Raw genomic sequence first — 27623 nt, 5'->3', positions numbered from 1 at the left:
AAAGGGACAAATGCTATCTAACTGTAAATTAACACATCAGACCTATTAACACAACAATGGATTAGTCAAAATGTGAGAAAAAATAAAAATTTTAATGTATATAATCTGTCAGAATTTTTAAAAACAACAATAATTTCAATAAAGCACTACTGAGTGTTTAAACCGATACCTAATATTATTACATCTATACTTTCAGTAGTTTAGTACTCTGTATGGAGTGTATTATACATATAATTTTTCTTAATGAGAAAAGAAGCACTACAAACTACAAATTAAAAAAAGTTAACAATGCATCACACGAAGATCACCAAATCCAAAAAATCCCACACATTTTATGAGCTAATGTTTGCCACATCTCTATAACACTCCTATGCTTTTCAGTGACATACTCTTTAATTGCCTCACTATATAACACTGAATTTGTAATAGAAATTTTTATAAAGAGAATATAAAGATGAATTAGTCTTTCCTTTAGCACAGTCGACAGATTTTTTTTTAAGTTTTGATAGTGTGGACACATTTTTTTCAGTTTTACAACTTTTTATTGGCAACCTCATGTAAATCCTAACAATTATCGCCAAATTTAGAAAAACTTCTATCAAGTTTCTTTTACATATGAGTTTCTTTTTATATTTTTCTTTTATACATTAAGTTTCTTTTACATATTAGGGCATTTCAATTTTTTTGTGTGAAGTAACTACTTTTAAATGCTGTTGGAATAGACAACACACAATCAGTTTGTCCCTGATGTTCTTTTTGTAGTGTTGTCTTATGAGTTGCAGATTATGTTCACTGATGTCAATATTTTGGGTAAAATACAGTCATAGGCAGATGTAAAATGTGTAAGACCACGCCAATACTATCTGATGAAATGTGATGGAGTAGAAGGCAGATTGGAAAGAGACAGATGTCTTAACTGATCGTTGTGAAACATCTTATTTTTTCAAAAATTTAAAAATATAAGACCAATTGAACACTAAACACTTCTTAGAGTTTTGGGGTGGACCCATATAAATGGGGATCCTAAAACCTAACTTTAGATAAATTCACCTCTGGGCAATACTGAAAATTAGATCCAATTGGGCTAAATCTCAGTTCTAGTCTACTTATTAGAAAACGAGACCTAGTCCTTTGCTTAAATATTTTTCTAGAATCCCTAGGAAAAAGACCATTATACTTCTAGTTTACATAAATACAGTAAGAGAAGTAATTTCCTGGCCATTTGACATGACCTTTGGTCACTCCTTGAAGGTGAAATAATTCTGATACCATGTTGGTTCTATTAATTAGTTCCAGGAGTTAAAACTGTGAGATTCTCTTCCTCTTTGGCTATAGCGAAAGTTGAATCATGTCTCAAGTGTTCCTGGAAGATCTGGTTTTCTCAAGCTTTTGTGATTACACAGCAGAACAGATATCTCAGGGATTCTCTAGGATTCTGTTTCCACCTAACTACCAATATTTTTGGAAGCCATCAACACTAGGAACATATAGCTAAGGAGTTTAGAGTATACCAGACTGATCTCTTTGTAGTCTTGTGATTTTGGTCATTTATTTAATTAAAAATGGTAAAATTTCTCTCTGAGTCTCTCGTTTAGGAGGAAGGCAGCTGCCATGTTGTAAGGATACTTGAGCAATGCATGGGGAGAGGCCAGAACCAATTCACCAGCCATGCGAGGAAACACCTTGGTAGTGGACCCTCCAGCCCCAGTCAGGCCTTTGGACGGCTGCTGTCCTGGCTGACACCTTGCTTACTACCTTAGGAGAATCTCCAAACCAGAATCAGCCTCTCTACAATACTAATCTGCAGAAATTGTGAAGGTAAATAATGTTTTAAATTATGGATTTAAAACATGTTCAACAGCTTTATTGTGATATAATTCACATCACACAACTGACTTATTGAAAGTGTACAATTCAATGTTTTTTTTAGTATATCCACAGAGTTAATGATAGACTTAAAAATTATGATAAAATACATTAATATAAAATTTACCATTGTAACTATTTTTAAATTTGCAGTTTAATGGTGTTAAATACATTGGCAGCCAATTTCCAGAACTTTTATATTCCCAAACTGAAACTCTATACTCCTCGAAAACTAATTCCCTATTATCCCTCCCCCAGCCTCTGCCAACCACTATTGTATTCTCTATTTCTATGAATTTTACTGCTTTACTCTATGTACCTCATATAAATGGTATTATACAGTATGTGCCCTTTTATTTTTATCGCTGTCTTATTTCAATTAGTACAATGTCTTCAGGTTATATCCCTGGTCTCACATATGTCAGCATTTCATGCCTTTCTATAGCTGAATAATATTCCATTGTATGTACCTACCCCATGCTTTTAATCCATGGATTTGTTGATGGCCACTTGGGTTGCTTCCATCTTTTAGCTGTTGTAAATAATGCTGCCATGACCATGACTATACATATATCTCATCAAGGCATATAGTATCTAGTATGTACACAGTTATAAGACAAATCCTGTGAAAATTTCTGATGAAACCACCACCATAAAAAGAGTTATCAGTTGTTGGTTGTTCAGTATATTTCTGAAGTGGCTCAGTGTCTGAGTATCAGATTCCACACATCTTATATCTTGCCAAACATTATGGAAACTACTCTCTTCTTTCCCTCTCTTTATGATGACTATCTACTGGAGATCAGTTGGCCAGTATGAAACTCTTGATCTGTAGTCTGGGTCTCTTCTTAAGAAGAGGATGCAAAGTTCAGAAAAAATAAAACAAAATTATTTTATTTCAATATATGTGAGAGTACAAACCCATGTTTATATTCTTTTTTTTTTTAAGTAAATCATTAAAAACAAGTGCAAAAGAAATTGAGGATGCCTTAAAACAGTCCCCTGAGGGACCCAAAACAGTGTGAGATGGGGACCCCTCTATCGGAGGAGGAATTTCGGGCTCTGAGGTCAGCCTTAGGTTTCCAGAACTGGACAGTCCAGAGAATAGAAGGAAATCTTCTGCCTGGGCTGAATCTTTGACGGATCTTCTCCGTTCAACAAAAAAATTCTTGATGGAATCTTGATGTGCACCCTATCCACACTGTGTGCAGTGTGCCAGCAAGGTCATTATAAGGAATTGGAGGAGCTGCTAATAAAAAAAGGAGTTAGTGAGCCCATCAAGCCTTTGTGTTTCAGGGAGGAAAACCATGAACTGAAGAATACAATAACCCATTACTTGGTGGTGGCAAGCAGTTGGGACTGGAAAACTATCAGAAAGCAGGGCAGGCGAAAACGAGGGGCTAGTGCATTTTTGACCACTTAAGATACTTCGTTTCCTTTTGTCTTTGATTCAGACATTTGTTCATCACCTCCCTTAAAAGATGAATTGGCTCAAATGAAATTTCCATATTTCCTGCTAGAAAAAGCATAGTATTCACTTAAATGAAGAACATTCTTTCATTTGAGCTTCCATAGCCTGTTATTGAGAATATTTAAAGTGACTTTGAATACTTTTCCATAAAATATCTTGGGTTCTACTTGCATTAGTAGGTGGTCCCTACAAACCTCTCTATGCTGTTGGTGAGGAAAACCATGTTTTCCTCAAGGTGACCTACCATTCTGGGGCAGCATGTCTCCAGAAGGGCCTTCAATGCTTCTTTGTGGCTCTAGTGGAGCTGTCAGGCAAGGAAAGTGAGTATGTGCAAAAAGAAGTCCTTTGAGTATCAGCAATGCTGAATGTCAGCTTGGGGAGAAACTGTCTCAATATTTATTTGTAAAGTTAGGGGCTTAAATTACATAAAGTCTACTGCTCACCAGATCTTGGATTCTAGTAAGCTTGGTTGATCGAGGTCAGGATCAGCTCCATGTCCAGGCCCAGGTCCTGTATAAGAGCCACACTCAACCTGTTCTTCAGGACTTACATCCTTCCCTTCTCCTACATATCTGCCTTGTTTACTGGCCTGTGAGCCTTTGGGGACAAAGGAGTGTGTATCTTCATCTTTGAAGCTCTGAAACTTACACAGTATATGGTATAAAATACATGCTCAATGACTGTTCTTTGAATTTCAATGTTTAAAACAAGATAATAAACTATGATTATATCTCCAGTTAAACACCTAGCCCCTAAAGCCAAGTGCTTCTACTTGTAACACCCCTAGTCTTCCCAGTGCCACAGATCAGAGACCAAATTCACTACCAACTCGCTCCAATCTGGCTTATTTTCTGACTTTACTTCAGGTACCCTAAGCTAAAATATGAGAATCTTCTTAGACCTCTGCCTCTCTTTCCTTCATTATCCCTTATTTCATGATCCAATGTCCTACTGACTCAGTCCCCAGAGTCCCTTTTGTTTGACACAGGATTCTCAATGCCTAGTAGTATAGGGCCTGACGCAGTAGGTGCTCAATGACGATTAGGCGAATAAAAGAATGACATTATTAAGGTATTTGAGGAATCTCGTAGTGCTAACCATCCTCAGTAGTGCAATGAATTGTCATCTGTTTGAAATGGTCTAAGTTTACAGCAGAGAGTGAGGAGAATGAAGCATGTATTTCTGCATATTTCTTTTCAGTGCTCTGACTTGATTTTCTAGAGGGATTGTCCATGTTTTCCTCAAGGTATATGAAGACTGTGCTCGCCAGTCCCAAGCAGTCAATTTCCTACCCTCAGCTTACATGTCTGCTCCGACCTAAAGGAGCTGTGTCCTTTTCCACTTCTACCTTCACAGAAAGTCTGACATGTTGACAAGAAAAGGGCATTCCATTGTGATGCATTGCCTCAAGTTGCATAAATCTCCTAGGCATCAGAAAAGACACCATTTGAAATATTGTCTCCTTTAACCAAGTTAACAATTCTATCTGTGTTTCATAAAGAGATACCCCCTACACAAATTTACCTTCATATTTAATAATTATTTATCAAAATTGGAAAAAGTGCTCAATTATATACTAGCAAAAGTTGTATTAGTTATTCCTCTGGGATACTTTTTTTTTTTTTTAACATTTAAAACCATTTGGTCACAGGAATTGTTAAAAATATTAAATTTTAATTTACGTACATTTTTCTAGGGACAAATAATGAGTGATCAATAAAATAAATTCAAGCTTATGCATATGTTACCTTAGGATAAAATTCTAACAGGCATATGAAATGGAAATAGAGCTTTTGAGGAGAAAATGAGTTGATGTCAAATTTCTGAGTGTTTATTAAAATCTTATTCTAGTACTTTAAACAGACAATAGTAGTTAACAAGTAACTGTGCTACTACTAGTATTCCCGTGGATTTATTTGAAAGTAAGATAAAGAGTTTTATTTATAAATTTAAGTATTTCCAATACACAGGAGGTCACATCCTTTGCAACTATGTAAATTTAAGAGAAGATTTTTGGATGGCAATGGATCAATATAAAATGGGGAGCAGTTTTTCAAATTCTTAAAGTAGATGGGTGCTTTAGTCATTTTTAGATGAAGCCGTAATACTAAAGGAAACATCCCTTATCATTCAGTTTAACATAAAACTATAGAGGGTTGCCATTGAAGAACTAAAAATAGAAGCACCCCTGCACGTCATGTTGCAATAGCATAGGTGCTATTTAGAGCCAGGAAAAGTGAAGCTCTGTTGCCATACAAAAGACCTCCCCAATTGTGTATTGCTTACTTCCTCACATTGTGGGCCTTCAGGATCTGCTGGCAAATGTGGGGGTGAGTCAGGCCTGAATGGCTGATTCCAGGACCTAGATAAGGCATCTGGAAATCTCTCCATGAGCCCGAAGAGATGGTGAGGCAGCCACCCATTTTATCAAGGTTGCTTAGGGTAGTGTCAAGGGCACGGTCATACTGGGTCCTGTGATGCCTACGTGAAGGCAGGTTCGGACCATTCTGTAGTGAATCTGCACAGCCTGATACCAGGCTACATGCTGTTGAAGAACTCAGCCTCAGGAAGGAGAGTCTATCCACAGAGGGAAAAACCCAGGACAGTTCCCGGCACTTAGAAGGAACTAATAAAAGTTCTGTGTATGAATTCCTTCAAAGCAACCTTAAACATATATCCTTAAAGGTTATAACCCAGGCAACACTCTAATAGCCTATTATTTCCCCTAGAAATATGCAAGCAGCAAATGAATGGACTAAGCACCTCACTGAACCTGTGTTATGAGTCTGTTGCCCAATTGGTTCAGCCTGACATCTCCATAAATTCTCCTCTCTCAGGTGTTCTCCTTACCTGAGGGCCAGGTAATGGAGACCCAATGCCTGCTGGCGATTCAATTGGAATGTTCACAGGCACCTTCAAATCCACTGCTTCAGAAACACACTCCTGCATCTCAGCTAACCTCCAGACCTCTCTTTACAGCCGTCCCCCATTTATTCAAGTCCAAAACACAGAACCACCTTCCATCTCTCACTTTTCTCTGTGCCATATCTTAGTTTGTTGCTTGTTTGTTTGTTTATATTATGGTAAAATATACAATTTTTTTTTACCAATTTAATTATTTTTAAGTGTATAGATCTGTGGTATTAAGTATATTCACATCGTTGTGCAACTATCTCCACTAGCCCTCTCCAAAACTTCTTCACCCTTTTCCCATTTAGAAAAAAAAAAAGTTCAGCTCGCTGCCAGCATTCATTTAACATCATGTGTAGAAATGTTATATTTTCTAGGATTTGACATTTTCAGCTATGAAACTCTAAAAACAGAATGCTATAAATAGAATGATGTTATTTGTTTCCAAAGACTATCCATATACTAGAGAGATGCGAAAATAATAATAAAAGCGAGATATTTCATGGCAAACTTTGGGAGTAAAGTTAAGACTGTAATCCATGAGTTATCTTGGGGTAAATGCTGCAGCTGCAAGTGCCACCAGCGAGTATTCTTGGGGCAAAAGGGAAAAGCGTTCATCATTCCAAACAGAAACTCTATATCCATTAAGCAATAACTCTCCATTCCTCCCCACTTCCTCTAGCCCCTAGTAATGACTAGACTACTTTCTCTTTTTATAAATTTGACTACTCTAGGTACTTCATATAAGCTGAATTGTGCAGTATTTGTCCTTTTTTGTCTGCCTCGTTTCACTGAGTGTAATGCCTTCTGGGTTCATCAATGTTGCAGCATGTGTCAGAATTTCCTTCCTTTATAAGGCTGAATAATAGTCTATTGTATGTATATACCATATTTGTTCATCCGTTTATCTTTTGAAAGACATTTCTAATAGTTTTCTGATCTCATTAAATTCTATTTTATCATTACTCCATTACTCTAGTTGACACAGAAGTTCCTTAATTTCCTAGTTCATCTCTTCATCTTAAAATCCTTCTGGTTCCAGTCCTTCTCATGCATCACCTAACAATTTACCTAACATTTCTAATAATTGCTCTATTCTCCTGTGTGTCCCAGTTCCTTGCCTCCAGATGGCCTAGGCCCAACCAACGCTTACCTCGTCTTACTACTTTCACTGAAGCCCCCACAGTCACCCTACTTATCAGGTCAAGAAACAGTTGTTGGATGAGTCCTGTGTTTTGGGGACAGAACACAGCAGGAAGTCAGAAAAGGCTCTAGAGGACACATCCACCCTGGGAAGCTGGAGCGTGGCTGGGAACCTCTCACCTGGCCTCCCCCACAGCTCCCTCATGGCTGTGCCACCCACCACCTGCTCTCTAGACTGTTCTTCACACCCCTCTTTGCATGCCCCATTTCCCGGTGCAAGGGGTGCTCCCACCCCATAGATGACTGGAGCACATGTGGTTATGAGTGTGAATCCTGGAGGTAGACACTTGTCCTCAGCCTCAAGCTCTGCTATTCACTAGCTTAGACCCTGGGATAAATTTTCTTTCATTTATCTTATATTAGAGTATAGTGTTATATTTGTTCTACTTTAGCATTATTGTTGTTCTTCTCTTACTATACCTAATTTATAAATTAAACTTTATCATAGGTATGTATGTATAGGAAAAAAACATAGCATATATAGGGTTCATTACTATCCACGGTTTTAGGCATCCACTGGAGGTCTTGGAACATATCCCCTGCAGATAAGGGAGAACTACTATATTATTGCAGTTACCTTTCTGTGATTATCCTCAAGTGTAAACTTTAGCTCATTTGTTAGGTTTCCACCCTCTCTTAAATATCTTCAAATGCCTAGTTATATGCTAAGCACAAGGAGTGTGCTGGTAACAGTAAGACATCACCTCTGCTCCTCGGGGCTTCCTAGTATGTGTTTCTGCTTCTTTCTAGAGCCCCATGGTGATAGCACAGTGTATGACCCTCCCTCCCTCTCCCCTTCCTTCTTCCTTTTTCTTCCCTTTCTTCCTTCTTTCCTTCCCTCCTTCTTTTCTTTCCTGTGTTGGACACTGCCCAAATGCCAGAGACCCTGCAACAGACAGGACAGTCACTCTTTCATGGAGAGCACTAACTAATGGAGAAGACAAATAATAAATGCATAAATGAATAAATAATATGATTCTAGAAAGCAATAAGCACTCTGGAAAAATCAAGAAACGTGTCAGGAATGGGTGTGCTGCTTGACGTAGTTCTGTTAGGAGTGTCCTCCTGAAGAGACGTCACCTGAGCAAGACCTAAAGAAAGAGCAGGTGTCAGCTCCGACCAGACCTACAGGAAGAACAATACAAGCAGAAAGAATAGCCAGGGCCCAGAATCAGGGCTGAGCTGGGTGTGTTTGGGTGAAGCAGCCAGAGCAGGGTGGAGGTGCTGCAGTGGGAAGTGAAAACAGAAGTGGCGGAGGGAGATCATGGTCTTGTTGGTTCTCAAAATATGTGGCTCAGGGCTTGTATTTCTATCCCAGGTGTGATGATAAGCCACTTAGAGGGCAAATGACATGATTAAGTTGGCAAATGACATGATCCAACATGTACAAGAAGCAAGAAGACCAGGTGGGCTGCCACTGCAGAACAAGCATAGCAGGTGGGCACAAATACCTGCTGAGCAAAGCATTTGCTGTCCTGACTGCAAGACGCAACCCTAACTGAGCACCTGTCTCTAGCTTATGCTTTTTAATTGTTAAAAATCAAATAAGAACTAAGCAGATATTGTGTTCTATGAATCGGGCCCCCAAAATCTTAATCTTGTGCTAATTAAAAGGTGAATTTATTCAATTTCTAAGTTCAAAAAGAAAATGTGTTAAAAAATTTAAAAACATATTTCCCACAAGAAAGTTTATATACCAGAAATGGAAGAGACAAATTCATCTCTCTCCTTTCATCTCTCTCTGATAGAACATAAGTGTTGATATAATTTTAAATATCTCATGGGGTGATTTTTTATTGTTTCTTAAAGGCAATTGTTTCCATATTTCAAACATCCTTCTATTAAGAATTTAAATTGCAATTTTTTTTTCTATTTTAAACTAACAAAGAGCCAGTGAAAGTATATTTAATATAAGGAGCAATAAAAGAGAGCTGACTGGGCTACAAAAGGTTGTAAACACAAATACTTTTTGAATTAATTTCTTAGAGCTACTCAATTATGTTGGCCAATGTGATAGAAATTCTTGTCTCTTCTGTAAAATTATTTATTTCAGGTATTTGTAGGTTACTAATCTTAATCCTTTACTCATCTCCTGCCCCCTAATCCATGTCAAAAAGGAAAAAAAGAATCATTGATTAGCCTAGCTAAACATCAAAGGAATGATCTTCCCCATAAATCAACCCCCCAATCTCTTAATTGCTTTGTTGATTTCTCCCAAACTTCCCCATTTATCTATTGAACTACTTACTCCTAAAGCCTCAGGTTTGTTGTCAGAAATTCTTCACTTGTTTTTCTGCGACGAGTTATTGTCCAACTAGTGATGCTTGGATAATCGAGTAGTCCTGCCCCCATGAACAGCACAGAGATATCAAGTCTGAGAAACTCAGCCACTTCTCATCCTGAGCGCTAAACTGACTAAAACTGAAGACTCTCAGTTCCCCGCTTTTTAAAAAAGCGCCTTCATATCCCAATGATCACAAAGGTGATCGGTTTGCTTTTGTTGTTTTCTTCTTTTTTAAAAACAAAATTAATGGGATGATAACCTCCTTCTCACCAGACCTGAGTATTGATTTCTGCTTCATTTTTTAGCCCCTCTTCTAAGTTCTGAAGACTCTACCAAATAGGGATATTGATCAGCAGGCTGCTTGTCACTTCTTTGGACACAAAGGACACTAGCCCTGTTACCTTCATGCCCCAGAACAGACCTAAAGGTAAAGGGTCAGAGATGAAAGGCTTCTGATTAGTTCTTCTTTGTAATCAGCCTCCCAGGAAGCGCTGAGACTCTATTTACACCTGTCCTTGGAGTTTAAGATGGAAAACTTTTACTCCCGGGGCCATGCATGGATGTAGGTGAAGCAGAACCCTTATCTTTCTCAATTTTCTTACTGGGAGAGATAGATTGTTTGTTGTGAAGGCAGGTTGCCTTTTTAGGTAGAAAGCCTATGTTTCCTGAGCTTTTAATTTGTTACCTGCTCTTCCAAGACTTCATCTGTTATACGAATTCCAATGCTTTCGGACATTGATTAAAGAACACCAAAATAATTTCCTCTGAGAAAAAGAGCATGCAGGCCCTGATGGACTCTATTTTCTTTCCTCGGTTTGCAGCGATGCCATTGATTTCATTGTTAAGCCAGAGCAGAGAGGGTCAAGGGAGTTTCAGGAAGCAAAGAGAAAGAATGCAAGAAAAAAGTCATTACTTATCCATGTTCATGGAATGGTCAATTAAAATTCAGGAGGGCAACTCTGAACCATCTCCTGGAGAACAGAAGTTTTCTAAAATGGCCTTGGCTTAATCCTCTCCCCTTATAGTTAACTCAATGACTAATCTTTAAAAACAAGGTCATGCCATAAAGTTCTGGTAATCTTCTGTTACTATTTCATGTATATCCTCTCCTTTCCAGGTCTAGATTATTACCTTAAAACAGGCATATATTTTTCATTGGAATTACACCCATGTTCTCCTCTACTCGCTTTGCTTTTGTCATGCCCTAGTCATTTATATTCTCATTCCTCAAATAAGGGAGGTTATTTTCATGCATATCCCCTAAGTTCTCTTTAGTTTCTAGAACTGTAAACATATGACTAAGCAATATGTCCAAGAAGCTACGAAGAAGGAAGAAATGTGCAGAGTCTAGTTTAATAATCAAAGTGATACTTCATGCTTCAGGTAATTGTTAGGGGGCGGCGTGAACGGTGGGCATAATGCTCTTGGGATTTGGGTCGAGGACAGCCCTCTTTCTCTCGCGTTGCTCCCCTTCTCTGCCCTCTTCCCTGTCCCTTTTCCTGGTTCCTCTGGTCTCAGAGCAGCAGCTGTCATCTCCTTCTCTTTCCAGAACCTGCGAAGCTATCTCCCGAATCTGCCCAGACTACTTCCTAACCCCTGAGGAGCCTCTCTCCTTGGCCTCTCACATTCTGATTCAGAAGCCAAGGAGCAGGCTGACTTGGGGCTGTGTGTAGCCATACCTGGACCCGGTTTAGTTGGGGAAGGTTCACTGCATTGCTTTGCGCCCCAGTCAGAATCCCTGTGTGCAGGAAATATAATTGGAAATTATTTTCACAACTGGCTGAGTATAACTAACTATACATACAGGGCACTTCTTTTTGTCAATGCTCAGTGATCGACTTTACGGACAAAGGTGGCCATCACATGGCTCTAGTGGAGAATGAGAATTGCAGATTTGCTGAGAAGCAAATTTCCCTGAAACTATTTTTTTCATGTGTGCATTCAACATTCCTAAGTTTCATTCACTAATAAAATGTAACTTATTTTTTGTCCATATTTCAGATTGTGACAATCGAACTTCGCCTTACATAGGAACAACAGAAGTCCACAGACACCAGGCCCACAAGGCAATGTTGCCTTCTCTCTACTCCTCTAGCATCCATTTAATTCTGTCATGAAAGAAGCAGAATGGTTTTCAGAGGTCTATCTGCAAATGCCAATCTTATCATGATAAGCAAGAAATCTAAGTGCTGTTTGTTTTAGAGTATTTTTCATCAACTTCCAGCCCAGTTGCTAACTCAACTTGTGTCATAAAACAATTCACATAGATACTGGGATTAGTAAACCTTTGAAGGCAGTGTCAATCAAGATATGGTCACTTTGTACCCTGCTGCTCCTAAATTCTGCTGAAGGTTGGCTCCTCTTGTTGTCTGGCAATTCCTGATCACTAATTAACGACACTTGGGCATGTGAACACTGCTTGCCCAATGAGTATATGATGAAATTTATACTCACTCTGCTACACCACGTTACTAGCCAGTAAAAGGTGCTCTTTAGAATTAACCTGATGTGGTTGGGTTAAGTCAATACGATGCTTATTGTTTGCTTGTTTAATTCTTGTTTGATCTCCACTACAGATGATATCTGGGCAGTTCCTTATGATGTTCAAGGATGAGAAACCCAGCAAGGAAAAAATCCTTGGGAAAACTGAAACAAGAAATAAGAGAGAAATTGGTTTTAGAAGACATTGAAAAAGATCCACCTCTAAAAAGAATTTAGAGCTAGTCCTACTTTCTTATTAACTATTTATGTGCTATAGACATGTAGACACTCTGGCCACATTTACTGTCTATTTAATAATGCGATTGAACTAGATATATTCTTTAGGTTTCTTCTATTAATTAATTACTATATTAATTGATCAACTGGCCTTCTGGCTGTTCCTCCAGCCTGCAAGCTGTTTCCTGCCCAGTAACACTCATGTACTCATGTACTCACGTTTTTCCAGGCTGGGTGCTCACTCCGATCTTCGCACAGCTGGTTCTTTTCACCAACAAGGACTTGCTCCGATGACAGTGCTTCCCAGAAAACTTCCTGACAGCTCAGAGAGTCCCCTTGTCTCCTCTCTGCTCATTTGGGACAGCACGCATCACCGTCTGAACAGAGCGTATCACAGTGAGGATCGTGCATACTTGTGTTTGTCTCTCCCTTTCTCTCTTGTTCATAGCCACTTCCTAACACCAGAAAAGCACTGGTTTTCACTGGGACTCAGTAAATTTTCATTGAATAAATGTTCAAAGAATAAAGGAGTCACCTCTGTTTACCTATGCTATGACTAGCGTCTTGGTTGTTTTTCAGAATCCATGAGTGTGTGCCTCTTTTGAACTGTTTTGGCTTTGTTTTTTTAAAAACTTTTTATTACAAAATAATATCAAACATATAGAAAATATATCAAACTTATTGTACTAAGTATAGGTTGCTTGTCTGCTCTTTCCCCAAATTTATCAGAAGTCGTTTACTCTAAACTAATATTATGATATCCTGGAAACCTTCATGTGCCTGAAAGAGATGAGTGATTCCCTCAGATGTACTGAAAGTTCAGTTTGTCAATTATACTTGCATTTTGAGACCCTATTTACCCAAACTGAAAGGGATAGCGGAACAGAAATCTAGATAGTTAATCAAGGAAAACATACTGGTTTCCCTTTTCTTCAGCAGCCGAGTTTCCCCCGTGTTAGACATACCATTTGGGGGCAGTTTCCTCAACTTCTCATTGCACACTTTGGGCTGCCTCTTCCTGGGCATATTTGCTCCTTTATCGTCTCAGTATATCTTCTCCCCCATCTTTCTAATTTTTTAGCAGAGAGTTGCCAGACGGAAGCAACAAGTAGACTGAGAATAATGAGAAAGCAATTGACCCATTTAATTCTTAAACCCTTTGGAGAACACTGAAAAGCCCCTGCAGCAATCCCCGGGTCAGCTCCTGTAGCGCATGGAGGGCAGCATAACGAAGTAAAGAGCTGACAGCCAGGGCAGAAAGCAGCCTGCTCTGAGCTGGCTGCTCTGAAAGGCACAGAGATGGAGTCTGGAGGTCATGGCCATCGGTAGCTCCCTTCTCTGAACCTAAAAGATAGTGTGCCATCGTTGCACATCACCATTGTTTGTTTCACACTATTGACACAGAAAGATGAGCTGCCTCATCACCTACCTTGTGCAGAAACTGCCATTTCCTCCCTCCTGCACAGGCAAATATTTACCGGCTCTGTGGACATTCAGGTGTATCAGCATTAAGGAGGCAAGTGGTGACGTGTGGCCAAGTCAGCCTGGGGTCAGACGCCAAGGGGCACAGGGGCTGGGCTTCTCCTTGCTGCAATAGCAGAGAACAGCAGAGAGGGAGAGAGGTTTTATCTTTTGGGGATTCCAATTTTATCCAAATTGGTGTCGAAATATTGTTGTCATTTGATCCCCACCAGATTAGTCTTGAAATAACCTTGGTTTCAGGTACTGATCTGTAGACTCCATGAATTTCTTCATTGTCAACATCAAGGCCTAGAAACAAAAAAGAAAAGAAAAAGAAGAAAGGAGATGAAGAACGTAGAGAGGAAGGGAAGAAAGGACCCTGCAGTGGGTGGCTGGCTGAGTGATGGAGACACTTCTTTTTGCTAACATTCCCGGACCTCAGGGCTGTGGTTTGCTTCCCAGTCCAAACTAAAATAAGGGCATGGTGAGGTCTTACGGAGAGAATCAGACACATAACAAAGTAAATTATTACACTCTTTTTGGAAGCACCAACTTACCAGATAAAGTCCAGAGCTAGAAAAGATGTGAGATCAAAAGTTAGGAAAGAAAAAAACACTTACTGAACCAGGCGTTACAGCTGTCCTTGTTCTTAATCCTCATAAGCATCATGAAAGAATGGTATTTTGATTGCTCCCATTGGATAAGAGAAGCTATCTCAGTCAGAAAGGGTTAGTGACCCACCTAAGTCCACACGAGAAGTAAATGACGGGGCCAGGGATCCATTATTGTTCTGACTCCAAATCCTACCCTCATTTCTCCACAGAATCTTTACTGCCACTTAAACCCAGAAAACAACAAATGTGGGCTGGAAACAAATCTAAAAGCAAACAGCACGAGGCAAATGAAACTCAGGGAGAAGCAGCCCCAGCTGGCAGGTGGTTCAGAAGAAGGGACCAGGGACTGGGAAAACCGAGGAGGAAGGCCGCCTGGCGCTGGCCGGTCCCTGCTCCCACACGGCCAGCCCTGTCCTATGAGCAGATGGTGGCACACGTTTCCTCAGATTTCACATCCATTGTTCTGACTTTATTACATGGTCTCACTGTCTATCATAGACGGAAATGAAATTGGTCTGGAATGGTTTCCTCTTCCCACAGTCTTCTTGGTTCCTTACTGATAGATGACTTTTAAATATAATATCCTTACAGATATGAAAATTAAGCTCATCTATCCATTCAATGACCAGAACCATAGGAGCCTTTTATTTTTTCTATTTTAACACGAGATACAACAAATTTGCCTTTTTTCAGTCCTCCAAGATTTCCTTACCATACTACAGTCTGAAAAAGTGACTTAATTTTCCTGGGTCATCCATCTGACCACGTCAGTTAGACACATGTGGTGTCAACACTCGGCACTGTCCTGTTGGAGCTCGTCTCCCTTCTCCCCAGTCCCAGGCCTTTGGCCAGGTAATTACAGGTTTACAAAGGTGTGTGAAGAGGAGCGAGACCCTGCTTCTCCCAATCCTCTGCTTGCCTTTTCCGCTGGCCCCGTTTCACTGGTCTTCCTCGTGGATTTTCTATAATCTGTGGACCTTTTCCCTGCTACTTTCTGTGTCTCCAACAAGGCCCATCTCTTTTTGTGTTTTGGTTTTTTGATTATGACGTGCAAATCTCGCACTGTTCCTGTTTTCTCTATTCGAAGCCCGATGTGTCTTTCAGACCCTGGAGAGAAAATGTTCTGCTTTTGTCACTGTCTCTTTCTGTCATTATAATTAGTCATTTCTATGGCCCAAGAAATGTCTGTGAAAAGTACATTCCATTTTCCTTGTAAAATTTATCCCTAAGATTTTCTTTTCATCAGGTTCTTACTGCTCCTGTCTAAAGCATAGTCGAATATACTTTTCTGACAACTCAAGCTGACAATACTTATTTTCCTTAATGCCACAAATACTATTACCTGGATGATCAGTATTTTCACTAGTGTTTATGATGAACTTTTTGGAAGAAGTTTCTTACGCTAACATGAATTATTTCATTTAATCTCAAATAGCCCACGACGTACACACTAGGACCACCCTCCATTTTATAGATGAGGAAACTGGCTCTGAGACCTGCCAAATAATTGAGTCTTGTCCCACAGCTCACAGCTGGCAGCGGTGGGAACTGCTGGGAGCAATGAGAGCTGAGCCTGTCCTCCTCCTGTGGACCAAGGCCACTGCCCATGAGGGTTCTACTGGGGGCCGGTGGAAGCTTTGAGAGTGAACTGATGAAGGGTGTGCAGAAAAGTCCCCTGGTTGATGCCATGTACTCATTCTCACCTTGGGAACTGCTGATCTCATGTATAAATTCCACCACTTTTTCCTTTGCTTCCATCATTAAATATAATTCTTTTCCATTGTAAAAATTAAATCTAGAAGCCGGCCTATCTGAAATGACTTTTTGGTCTTCTGTACTAAGAAATCACATAGAAAAATGATTGGCCTAAAAGCTTATATTTGCTTCCTAAAAGGCCACTCTTTCTCACACCGAAACACCTTTTCACTAGAAGAATCTGGCGATCAGTGTCATATTTGGAACTTTTGAATTGGGACTGAAGTTTTACACTGTTTATCATCTGGTGAAGGTTTTAAGGGGGAAAGTATCAACATAAATTTGGAATTTCCTGACTTCTGCAGATTTGAGTTATAATCTTGACATGACTAGAAAGGAAATCTTTAAAAAATATTTTAGAGTGTTTTATTGTGGAAATGTCCTCAAACATTTTCATCCCATTTTCCCAGAGAAACCTGACAGCTCAGGGAGGGGAGGAGAGGGGGGAGAAGAACAAAACCCGACACCACATCCTTGAACTCTTTTGTGTGTTTAGAACAATGTCCAGTTAAAATCAAACAATATTGCTGCTAAATCCGTCTAAAATAGTCCTTGGTAAGTGCTCTTGCCTGATGGAAGAGCTCTGTGGGAAGGGCGGTTTGCAGAAGTGATGAGAGCTAGGGCTTTTCTGAAGAGCCAGGGCCCAACGCTGACGGTGGAGGCAGCTAGGCACGGCAAGATACAGTATCTTTCCAATAACCCTGTCATCAGCTCGTTTACTGCCTGGGACTTTAAATCCGGATCTGAGCGCGGAGTGAATACCACCACTGCACCCAAGTGGAAACAAAAGTCCGGGCGAGGGCTGGGGGTGGGTGAGACTCATAAAGGAGAAGTCATGAAGTCTGGCTCTCTGGCCAGATTTCCTCTGGAAGGTGAGGTGTGGCCGGCACTGTGTGTGTGGACCGCCTGGGAGGGGACACACACCCTGCCTTCAGACGGCAGGACCTCAGCCTGGCCTGCAGCCAAGGAGCCAGACGCCAGGCCCGGCTCTCAGCGGTGGGAGCGGTCGCTGCGCCTGGTTATACAATGGTATTATCTCAAGCCAACCACGGCTGCAGAAACTCGCAATGCTTCCTGTCCTTGCATTGCAGCACAAACTGTCCGATTTCCAACTGCTTTCGGACACACTTACTGGCCCTCGGTTGCCAAGCTGGGAATATAAATGTCTAAAGCCACTTCTTCCTTGGGAATTGCAGACGCTGCAATGCCGTAATCCATTGTATTTTTATCCCCTCTGGAAGGATTTACAAGACCATGAGTCACATGAGGAAAGGGATTAACTCTCAAAACAGTTTATGTAATGTAGGAACTTCTTATAGTAGGGGAACACAGAAATGTCTTTAAAGTAATCTGACCAACCACCCACAACATGATTTATTATTACTGCTGGCCCATCATCTCATGCTCATACCTACTTTTAATCTCTGGACTCTTTCTGTACAAGGAAAGCAAAGAGACTGTGACAAAGGGGTGGGGTTGGGGGGAATCTGGGTGAATGTGATGCGGGGAGCTTGCTTTTAACATGTAGTAATTACTTTCAATATATTTTGAATTTGGTATAAACTGTTAATGTACTCTCAAATACAGCCTTTGGAATACCTTAAAGAAATTTAAAAAGCTTTTAAACCCTGGTAATAAGCAATGTGTCGAAAAGGACAAGAAAGACTAGGTTCTTCTTCTTTTTTAAATTTGTTTGGTGTTCTTGGCTTTGGAATATTGTGATTATGTTATTAAAATCTGACAGAGTCTTTCAAACTACATGCCTATGCCACGAAGTTAACTTTTAGCAGACTGCTCCCAGAAATCGGGGGTTTAATCCAGTAGTTACCAGAAATGCTCTTAAACCTTCTGCTTCCGGGTCAGGGAGTTTTTGGCAGACCTTGGACTTTGCTACAGGCTGTGCTGCTTAAGGAGTGTTGGACCAGGCTGGATTGCGGGATTTGGAGGCGTGGTTGGGGGTGCGGCACCGTGAAGGCGAACCCTCCGCTTCGTGCTCAATGGCAAGTCCTGCTACTTCAGGGCAAACTTTTCAGTAGGACTGGGCGACAACGACTCCAAATAATGGGGCTCTTGGTTTACCTCGAGTATACCTAGAAAGGTTTTGCATGAAGATCCCTCCGGTCTTTGCCTTTGTGGCGGTGGGCAGGCTTTTTCGGCCTGGGCTAAGCAGCGTGCTGGCAAATGTTTAACCTCTCGCAACAGACAGCCCAGATCGAAGGCATTTGTCAAGGCCTTTAATGAGACAGACTTAGAAATGTAGAACTTTTCAAACTGTGTAGTATTTCAGGCACAAAGAAAAATATAGGGAGTCACACAATAAATGCTTATGTACTCACCAGACAACTTTGATGAAACCTGAACATTTTGTGATATTTCCTTCTTTTAAAGAAACCGTCGAGGACCGCTGAGTCCCCTCGCTGACGTCCTTCCCCTCTCCCTGCGCGGAGGTAATTGCTGTCTGAACTTTGGCGTTTATCTTTCCCCTGCCTGCAGGACGGATGTTCTTCAAACACTCACTGCCGTGTAAAGGCTGGCATCTATTCCGATGAGTCAGTATGACTTTTTCAATATTTTGAATACCACCCTTGACTGCTTGTTTCCAAATGTGTTTGTATGCACAACAGGAATACTATTTTGCATGTTTTAAAATTTGAATAAAAGTGGTATTACAATGCATATAACTTTTTGGATAACTTCTATTGAGATATAGTTCACATACCTACACTTCATCTATTTGAAGTATAATTCAACCATTTTTAATATATTTTAATAAAAATTTAATAATATATTTTAATTAAAAATTGCGCCATCATCATCACAAGTAATTTTAGAACATTTTCATTACACTCCTCCAAGAAAAACCTGTGCCAGATAGCAGTCACGCCCCTTCCTCCCACTCACCCTGCAACCTCCCAGACCTAGACAACCGCTAATCTGTTTTCTGTTTCTATGGATTTATCTTTTCTGGTCATTTCATGTAAATGGAATCATACAATACTTTTGTGTCTGACTTCGTTCACTTGACACAGCATTTTTATGGTTCAGTACGTTGTAGCATACATTGGTACTTCATTCTTTTTTGTTGTATGAAAGTATCACATTTCATTATTTACTTATTTATTCATCTATTGATGGATATTTATTCCCCTCCCCCCCTACTTTTTGGCTATTGTGAATAATGCTGTTAAAAATTTTCTGTACAAGTTTTTGTGTGAATACGTTTCCTTTCATGGGGTGGGGGGAGGGGGTGTGTGTACATTCCAGAGTGGAATCGCTGAGTCATATGGTAAACTATTTTAACTTTTTGAGGAATTGCTGGACTGTTTCTCAAAGAACCTGCTTCATTTTACCTTCTCACCAGCAGTGTAGGAGAGTTCCCATTTCTCTGCATCTTTGTCAACATTTGTTATTGTCTGACTTTTTAATTACAACCATCTTAGTAGGTGTGAAGAGGTATCTCACTGTGATTTTGATTTGCATTTCCCTAATGACTAACGATGCCGAACATCTTTTCATGCGCTTGTTAGCTATTTGTGCATATTTTCTGGAGAAATGTCTGTTCAGATCCTTTGTTCAGTTCTTAAATTGAATTACTTGTCTTTTTATTATAGACATATAAAAACTCTTTGTACTGGATATAATTCCATTATCATATATATGATTTGCAAGTATTTTCTCCCATATGGGCTGTCTTTTTACCTTCTTAATGGTATCCTTTGCTGTACATAATCTTCTGAAATTTTTTAAGTTAATAAACTTGCATAAAAGAAAATTATCCAATTAGAAACATAGAACACTGGTACATTAATTTCAACTTATGTAATAGTATTCAACAGTATAATTATTGTGTTAAGTTATTGATCCATTCTCTGGGCAATGGAAATTTGGTCTATTTCCAGTATTTGGCTCTGACAAACAATGCCACCATGACCGTTCTTGTCTGTGTCTCCTGAGGCATGTTTTCAAGTGTTAATTGGGTAAAATGCCTTAGAGTAGAATACCTAGGTATTCCTGGGGTCTGAATGCATACCTTCAGGTATTAGATGTTGTCAAGTTATTTTTCTTTCTTAGGAACAGTGATTTAGAAACCTCATTGTGGGACACCTTTGCTAATACTTAGTACTGTTTGACATTTAAATTGTAGATATTTAGATGGATATGAAATTGAATTTCAACACTATATTAAACTGTGGCCTTACTACTTGTCAAACTTTGGAAGCCTGTGAAGGAGCGATAAGCTGCTGGTGCTGTTTTGTTATTTGTAACAGTGTGAAAAAAATTGTGGCAATACTATGTTCTTCTGTATTGATAGCCTGGAGGCCTCCATATAAATAAGACAATATTAATAACTGTACAGAATGTTTGTATAGTTCTTTTGCACAGATTTAGTTGATTGTGTTACATTACTGATTATGTAGACTGTATTTAGAATGGAGCATATTTTAAGTCTGCAATGTGAAATTTTGCTATCGATTAACATAAAGTTTTAGAATTTATTAGTATAAGCAATTTACAAATTCTTTAGCCTAAAGTCCATTCCCATTCTTGTTTCTCAGTCTTCACTTAGTCTTGTTGCTAATAATTCCAGTTCCTTCAATATTTTCTCATGTAGTTCAATGCAACTCTCTAGTCTTTTAGGAGTTGATGTTTTAAAAGTTAATCTTTTCTAGACTACATTTGTAATACCTATATAACTTTGTTTGTTAGGCTTTCAAAATTAACCCCACTTTCAAGGCAAAGATTAAATAAATAAGACCACTATGGTGTTTCTGTTTTGACATTTTTAGTACAGTGAAATTCAGCAGATAGCCTGTATTGTAAATAGCCCATTAAAATTATACTTAAATCAATGTTATATAATATTTTCGCAAAGAAGAAACTTTCAATGGCAAAAAAAGGTTTCTTTTTTCCTTACTAGAGTTTAATTCAAAAGGTGACTAAGTAGAAGTTTTAATTTGAATTGCGAGAGCTCTAAAATTGGAATAATGTCTTTTTCAGCTGAGTTTCTCAGGTGAATGTTGACCTGTTGTTTTAATATACATAGATAGAACCTATAAAGTAAAACAAGCAAACCAAAAACTAATAATAAAGTTAGGACTCTAGTGGGAAAAGCTTTACAAAAAAGCTTTATAATCCTCATTTCTCACTAAATACTTTTTAAAGGTGTTCTTGAACAGATGGGTTCTCTTACAGAAGGTTTAAAGCAACACTGTGCTCAGCCTTTCACACGTATTCATTATACCACTTATTCTTCTAAATCTAGGAGGCAGGCATTACCTTGTTCATCCTGGCTTTAGCTATTTGCCAGAATCTTCCACAGATTTAGATAGTGATATTAGGTTAGGCTCTGAAAATAAACTAAACTTTAGAGTCTTTAGATATTTCCCGCCAGCAAATTTTCAAAAGCCAAGAAAGTTCAAGCGTTTAATTAAAGATGGTTGGTCCTTTTAGCTGCACCACAGAGCATTCTCCTTCAGAGTAAATGGTAACGTCAGGAAATCCTGAGATGTTCTATCTAAATTCTACTCCTCTGAAGTGGTGAAAGATTAAAGTTCAGCTTCAAAGTTATTTTTCATTGAGAATTGGGTAGACTCCAGTTTGTGCCAGATTTTCTTGGCCAGACTCTCTCATCTCTCTGGGTGGGGCCCAGGGCTCTCTGTGTGGCTGGTGGAAACTTGCCCACGGAAGCCCCTCAAATGGAGCGATGGAGAATGTGGGGTGGGGAGCCTCTGACGTCCGTCTTCAAGCCATTGACCATTCAGTGGTTTCATAGGCTTTGTATCAAAAAGACTGTGAATATGCTATTGGCCAGATGTGGAACTGTCACAGCATGGGAGACCAGAAAAATGAAAATGTCCTATTTCCTAGGCCCTGCAGGTTTTCAACTACTGTTGGTGTTATCTGCCTCTCATGTAGCTATTGTGGAATTAAGGAGAGACCTGAATCAGATCCGTTTAGCATGTTAGGTTTGTCACACATTGGCTCTGTGTTACTTAAATTCTCTGTGCTTTCCTCATCTATAAATTGGGGTTAATAATAGTATTATTAGCCCAAAGGGCTAACATGAAGATTAAATGAGATTATAAATGTAAAATGCAGAAGAGTGCCTGGAAAATAGGAAATACTCAATAATGTTAAATAGAACTATGATTGAATTATTATTAATGATACAGCCAAGAAAGTCAGGAGACTTTAATTCTTGATATACACAAAAATTATTTGGCTAAAACAAGCTTTTTACAAATCATTTAGGTGTATTCAACTAGATGCAGAATCAATGTAGATCTTCTCAATGCAATGGTCAAATTGAACTTAAAAATAAAGAAATTAGTAAATTTACATGCCATGTAAAAATGTAGCTTTAGTAGGTAATCTTGTATATCTGAATAGTTTTTCTGGTTTCAGGACACATATAAACACAGAAATAGTCTGTGAATTCATTTTAACATTAAAAATCAGAAAGCGCATATGCTGCTATATCAACATGGCAGATATTTTGGAATATCATAAAAATTAAATTTAAAATTAAAAAACCACAAAATATGATTCTACTGAATACAGACTACAAAAGAAGTTCATCTTTTACAGTCTGAATTTCTAACTTCCTGGCTACTTTTTGACTCACACGATTAAGAAATGGCTAAGTCAACATTTAATAAATAAAGTTGTAAACAACTTACAATTAATTTTTTCTTATTTTTATCAACAAAGAGAATTAAGAACACACACATACACAATCTTCTCAAATTAAAACCTGTTTGGATAGTGTCCTTTCAGATCATAACTGTAGCAAATGTTTTATCTAAATAAGTAATTTTCTACAATTAGTGTGTTACACAATTATGAACCTTCATCAAAACTTACATTGTTCAAGAGTAAGTGATTTTTCTTTTCAAGAAGTGGCTCATGAATGTTTTCTTAAGTAAATTATAAAGATAAATCAGCAGTAATATCTTAAATAAATATCTTCTAACATTTTCCCTTGATTTCCATGCCCAAAGTACACAATTTATTTCAAGAGGATTATTTCTGCTGACAGGGAAGTTAGAAAAAATCACTCAGCTGAAGGTTTCCTGGTAATCACAGAATCTTTGAAAGCTTGGCCCTGGACATCACTAGGTGACAGTCTAACCTCAGGGTCCCCTCACTGAAAGGAAACCTGGATGAGAACCAAGTCTCCTCATCACTGGAGGGCATGCCTGCCAGCACAAACCATTTGGGGAGAGGGAAATCTAAATACAAGTAGAAATTGCCACTGACAAATTTCAGGAAATAGCGGTCAGAGGGAGTCACTAAGGTTGTCAAATCTTGGTTTTTTTGATTTTATAGGCAAGATGAAAAAGTAGGAACTATCCTTTAGCCCCTTATGAAATAGAAATATTTTCTAATCCAACTAATGGAAAAATACCATGCTTCAAAAGTTTCCAGAGAGTAATGATGAAAACTATGATTTTGCTAGGTTTAAAAAAAACTTTTACATATAGAAAAGAGTACAAATCGTAAGTAAATATACAGCTTGATTATTTTTTTCTCTTTGAAACAAAATTGTAGTAAGGTATACATAATTTATCGTTTTAACCATTTTGGGGTCTACAGTTCAATGGCAGTAAGTACATTCACGTTGTTGTGCAATCTGCACCATCAGCCACATTCAGAAGTTTTTCATCTTCCCATAACAAAACCCCAGGCTCGTTAAATGATAACTCCTCACTCCACTCCCCCTAGGCCTGGACAGCTACCATTCTACTTTCTGTCCCTGAATTTGACTACTCTAGGTATAAGTCATATAAGTGGAGTCACACAATATTTGTCCTTGTGTCTGGCACTAAGTATAATGTCCTCAAGGTGTAGCATGATGTATTTAATCAAATTGAACTCACCTGTGTAACCAGTGCCCTGATCAAGAAACACAGTGTTACTGGCACCGAAGAAGCCCCTTGTGCCCCACTTCCAGTCAGTACTCACTACCCTTGTATGGTCATGAGAGTCACCACGTCCTTCAGTCAATGAGAGGAGGGAGGTATAAGAGGAAAGACCGAGGCTTCTGCCTCTGTCCTTTCCCAATAGAAGAAACTGCACGTTTGATCTGTTTTGTAAATTAGGCTTGGCCTACTTGCCAAGGAAAAGCTTGGAAACTGTTGACTTAGGAAATATTCACATACCATTCCCAGATTATTTGGATAAGTGCCTTGAGTCTGCCCTTATCCTACTAACTCCCATTTTTGTAACTGTTTAGGCAGCATCTCTTGCAGGAAGCCTTCTCTAAGTATTCTTGGTGCCTTTCCACCAAAATGTGATATATCCATGCAACCATGCAGCCTTAGAAAAGAAAGAAATCCTGTCATGTGCTATAATGTAGGTGAACCTACCTCTTGCTTATCGAAGGCATTACGATAAGCGAAATAAGCCAATCACAGAAGAACATACACTGCATGATTCCACTCATATGAAGTATCTAGGGAGTCAAACTCATAGAATCAAAAAGTAGAATGGTGGTTGCCAGGGGCTGTGGGGAGGGGAAATGGGGAGTTGTTTACTGGATCCAGAGTTTCACTTTTTGAAGATAAAAAAGTTTCTAGGATCTGTTGCACAACAATATGAATATACTTAACACTACTGAACTGTACGCTTTAAAAAAGCTGAGAGGATAAGTACGTTATGTGTTATTACCAAAAAAAGTTTTTTTAAAAAAAGTTGATCTTTCTGATTCTGAAGCTGTTCACCATTTCACTTTTCACTCTGGACTCTTGCAAAATGAGGGAAGTTTCACAATATTAACCTGCCTGAAAGAGTTTCTATAAATATATGCTTAGCCAGCTCTTAGTTAAACAGAGTATCACACTGTCATCCTAAGAGTTAGCGTGCATATTTTCTTCACTTATTTACCCGAATGAAATTATTTAGAAATCTCTTCCTTTTAATGAAATCACATTTTCTGATTTAAATATAAAAGATCTCATAGTCTAGTTAGACAAAAAGTATACAATATTATATGATTTATTACAACATTATGTAAAGAAACAAGCCAAGATTTTTTTTCTTTTTAAAGCAAGAGTAAGTTATAATAGGTAAAAATATATTTTTTTCTCATTATGAATGTTTGACTTTTATTCGAATGCCATTCTCTGGTTTGTGAGGATTTACTCTACATTCTTTTAATCTAGGTTGCGCGAAAACCTTGAAACACAAAAGCCAGCAGTGGGTGGAGTGGGAAGACCTCTTTGCTACTCCCCAGATGCCTAGAAGTGGGTTGCTTTCTGATGGTGTCTTTGCATCTAATGAAATGGGCTTCTTTGCATTAGTTATGGAAGGGGCTATGCACACAGCTAAGGGAAGACCCCAAATCTGCCTTTTCTTTAACTTTGGACTGATAATTAACAGAAAAGACATCAACTCAGATAAACAGGCAAAAATATTGAACAGACTACTCATAACTATACTTAGAGCCACAATAAAAATAAAAGAAATTTACAATTTAAATAATATAATTAGTTATTTGAGCCCTATGAAATCACAAAATATTTAAAACTTTCGCTAGAATTATGAATGAGTTTTTTGTTTCTATTTGTCAGATTTTAAAAAATACTAAATACACGCTCTTTTAATAACTATGCCACATTATTTGAGAGTATGCTAGAAACAAATGAACACACTTCATTACTCACGTTCAGAAGATACAGAAGAAATGAGAAATGATACAGACTCGCCTGGCTTCTAGGAAATGTGCAAATGCTCTGGTGAAAGACAGGTCCAGGGGAAAGAACAAAAACAGAAACCAAGCAGGTGAGGATTCAAGTCTGATTTTCACCACAATCTAAGGGAGGAAAATGACAGTGAACTATATTACGTGTTGTACGATCATAGCTTTAACCTGGGTGAGCACAAGAGTGGAGCATTCCAGAAAGACGCCTCATCCAGGCTTGGACTTGGGAAATGGGGATTTGAGAAATTTTGCTGGAAGAGGAAGTGCCCAACCTGAATGGACAAAGGTGTTCTGGGCAGAGGGAACAGAAAGCGAAAGTTCCGGAGGTAAGAGGGAGCAGGCAAGTTCAGGGAATTTAAGTCGCCCAGTATGACTGGAGGGGAGAACAAGGCGTGATCTAAGTGGAGCATCTGAGGAGAGAAAGATGGTCATGGACATGTCTACTGTGGTCAGGAGATGGACTTTATCCACAGCTATAGAGAGTCCTTGGAATACGTTACGCAGAGAGAGAACACGATGACATTTAGAGGGAGCACCCTGACAGTGATGAGGAGTGAGGACTGAGGATGGGTGTGCTTAGCAGACGAGAAGCCCATCAGAAGTCAGGGTGCTCCTGGGTGGTCAGTCCTCATGGCCTGTTCAGCAGAGGTGGATACTTGCACTTTGGGGATGGCTACAAAGGTGTTGGATGGCATCTCTCTCATCTTGAATGAAGTGCCACCACCCGAGCTGGGAAGGAGCAGGTTTGGAGGGAGAGAATATTGGGTCCCATTTGGGATGTGTTGGGTTTCCTGTGTCTCTGGTGGGTTTTGCCATGGGATAGATACTCTGGAGCTCTTAAGAGGGCTCTGAGGGAGAATAAAATAGGAAAAGCATGAACTTTAGGCAGCAAATGAAACTCTGGTAGAGAACAAGATCTCTCAGAAATAGGCCATCAAGTGGGGAGCTGGCCTGGGACTGCACTCTTAGGAACAAGGAACGTTTGAGGAGTGAGAAGAGGTGAAGTCAGTGAATGAAGCTGACCAAAAGGAGACCAAAAGCTCAGTCAAGGAGGCAGGAGAACAAAGAGCTAGTGGGATCAAGATGGGCTGGAGGCTTTCGGTTCTTCCCTGTCATCTCTGGAAGACTGGGTTTTCACAAGCCCTAGCAATGGCGGAGGTTGGGGAGGGCGAGGACCGTGGTCCAGAGGCAGGCTGGATGCCGGGTCCCGCTTGGCTTGCTTCAGCACGCCCACCTCTGAAGCCTGGTGCTGCCAATCCGGTGGGAAAGCTGTTCATTGCCCTGTGCCCACCATAGCCTGGCTGTGAGGCTGCCAGGCTTTAATCCCTTATGCTCATACCAGGGCCTGACAGGACTCGCCCATTCAAGAAGCCTTGGCTGGTAATACTATTAGTACACATGGTTATGTTTTAGGAGAATGTTTCATAATATTAGGCCTGTATTGTAAACTCCTATTCTATTTGGCTTTAAAGGTAATCACAATGCTTTATATTAAAATTAAATAAATAAGGAAAAATTAAATAAGGAAGTTTACAATCTATTTTTTCTCAAACACTAGAGTTTTTTTAAAAAGAAATATGTCCATTTAAAAAAGTATCATAGATTTTTTTTAACTGCATTGTTCAGAAGTGAGAAAAT

General features: G+C 39.2%; 1 protein-coding gene across 1 annotated transcript in view; it reads right to left on the bottom strand.

Moving 5' to 3' along the window:
• Nucleotides 1-13175: 13175 nt before the first annotated feature.
• LOC120607399 (uncharacterized) overlaps nt 13176-27623 on the bottom strand; it is a 62971-nt gene continuing 48523 nt past the window's right edge. Inside the window, exons 2-4 of the mRNA XM_039869311.1 lie at nt 24163-24391; nt 13931-14222; nt 13176-13565 (exon numbers count right to left, since the gene is read on the bottom strand). Of these exons, the coding sequence (XP_039725245.1) occupies nt 13436-13565; nt 13931-14222; nt 24163-24391 (651 nt within the window). The 3' untranslated portion in view covers nt 13176-13435. The remainder of the gene's footprint in view (nt 13566-13930; nt 14223-24162; nt 24392-27623) is intronic.

The sequence above is a fragment of the Pteropus medius genome, unplaced genomic scaffold (assembly GCF_902729225.1).
Source record: "Pteropus medius unplaced genomic scaffold, Ma_sr-lr_union100, whole genome shotgun sequence".
NCBI lineage: Eukaryota > Metazoa > Chordata > Mammalia > Chiroptera > Pteropodidae > Pteropus > Pteropus medius.
This window is presented reverse-complemented; position numbering and strand designations above follow the sequence as displayed.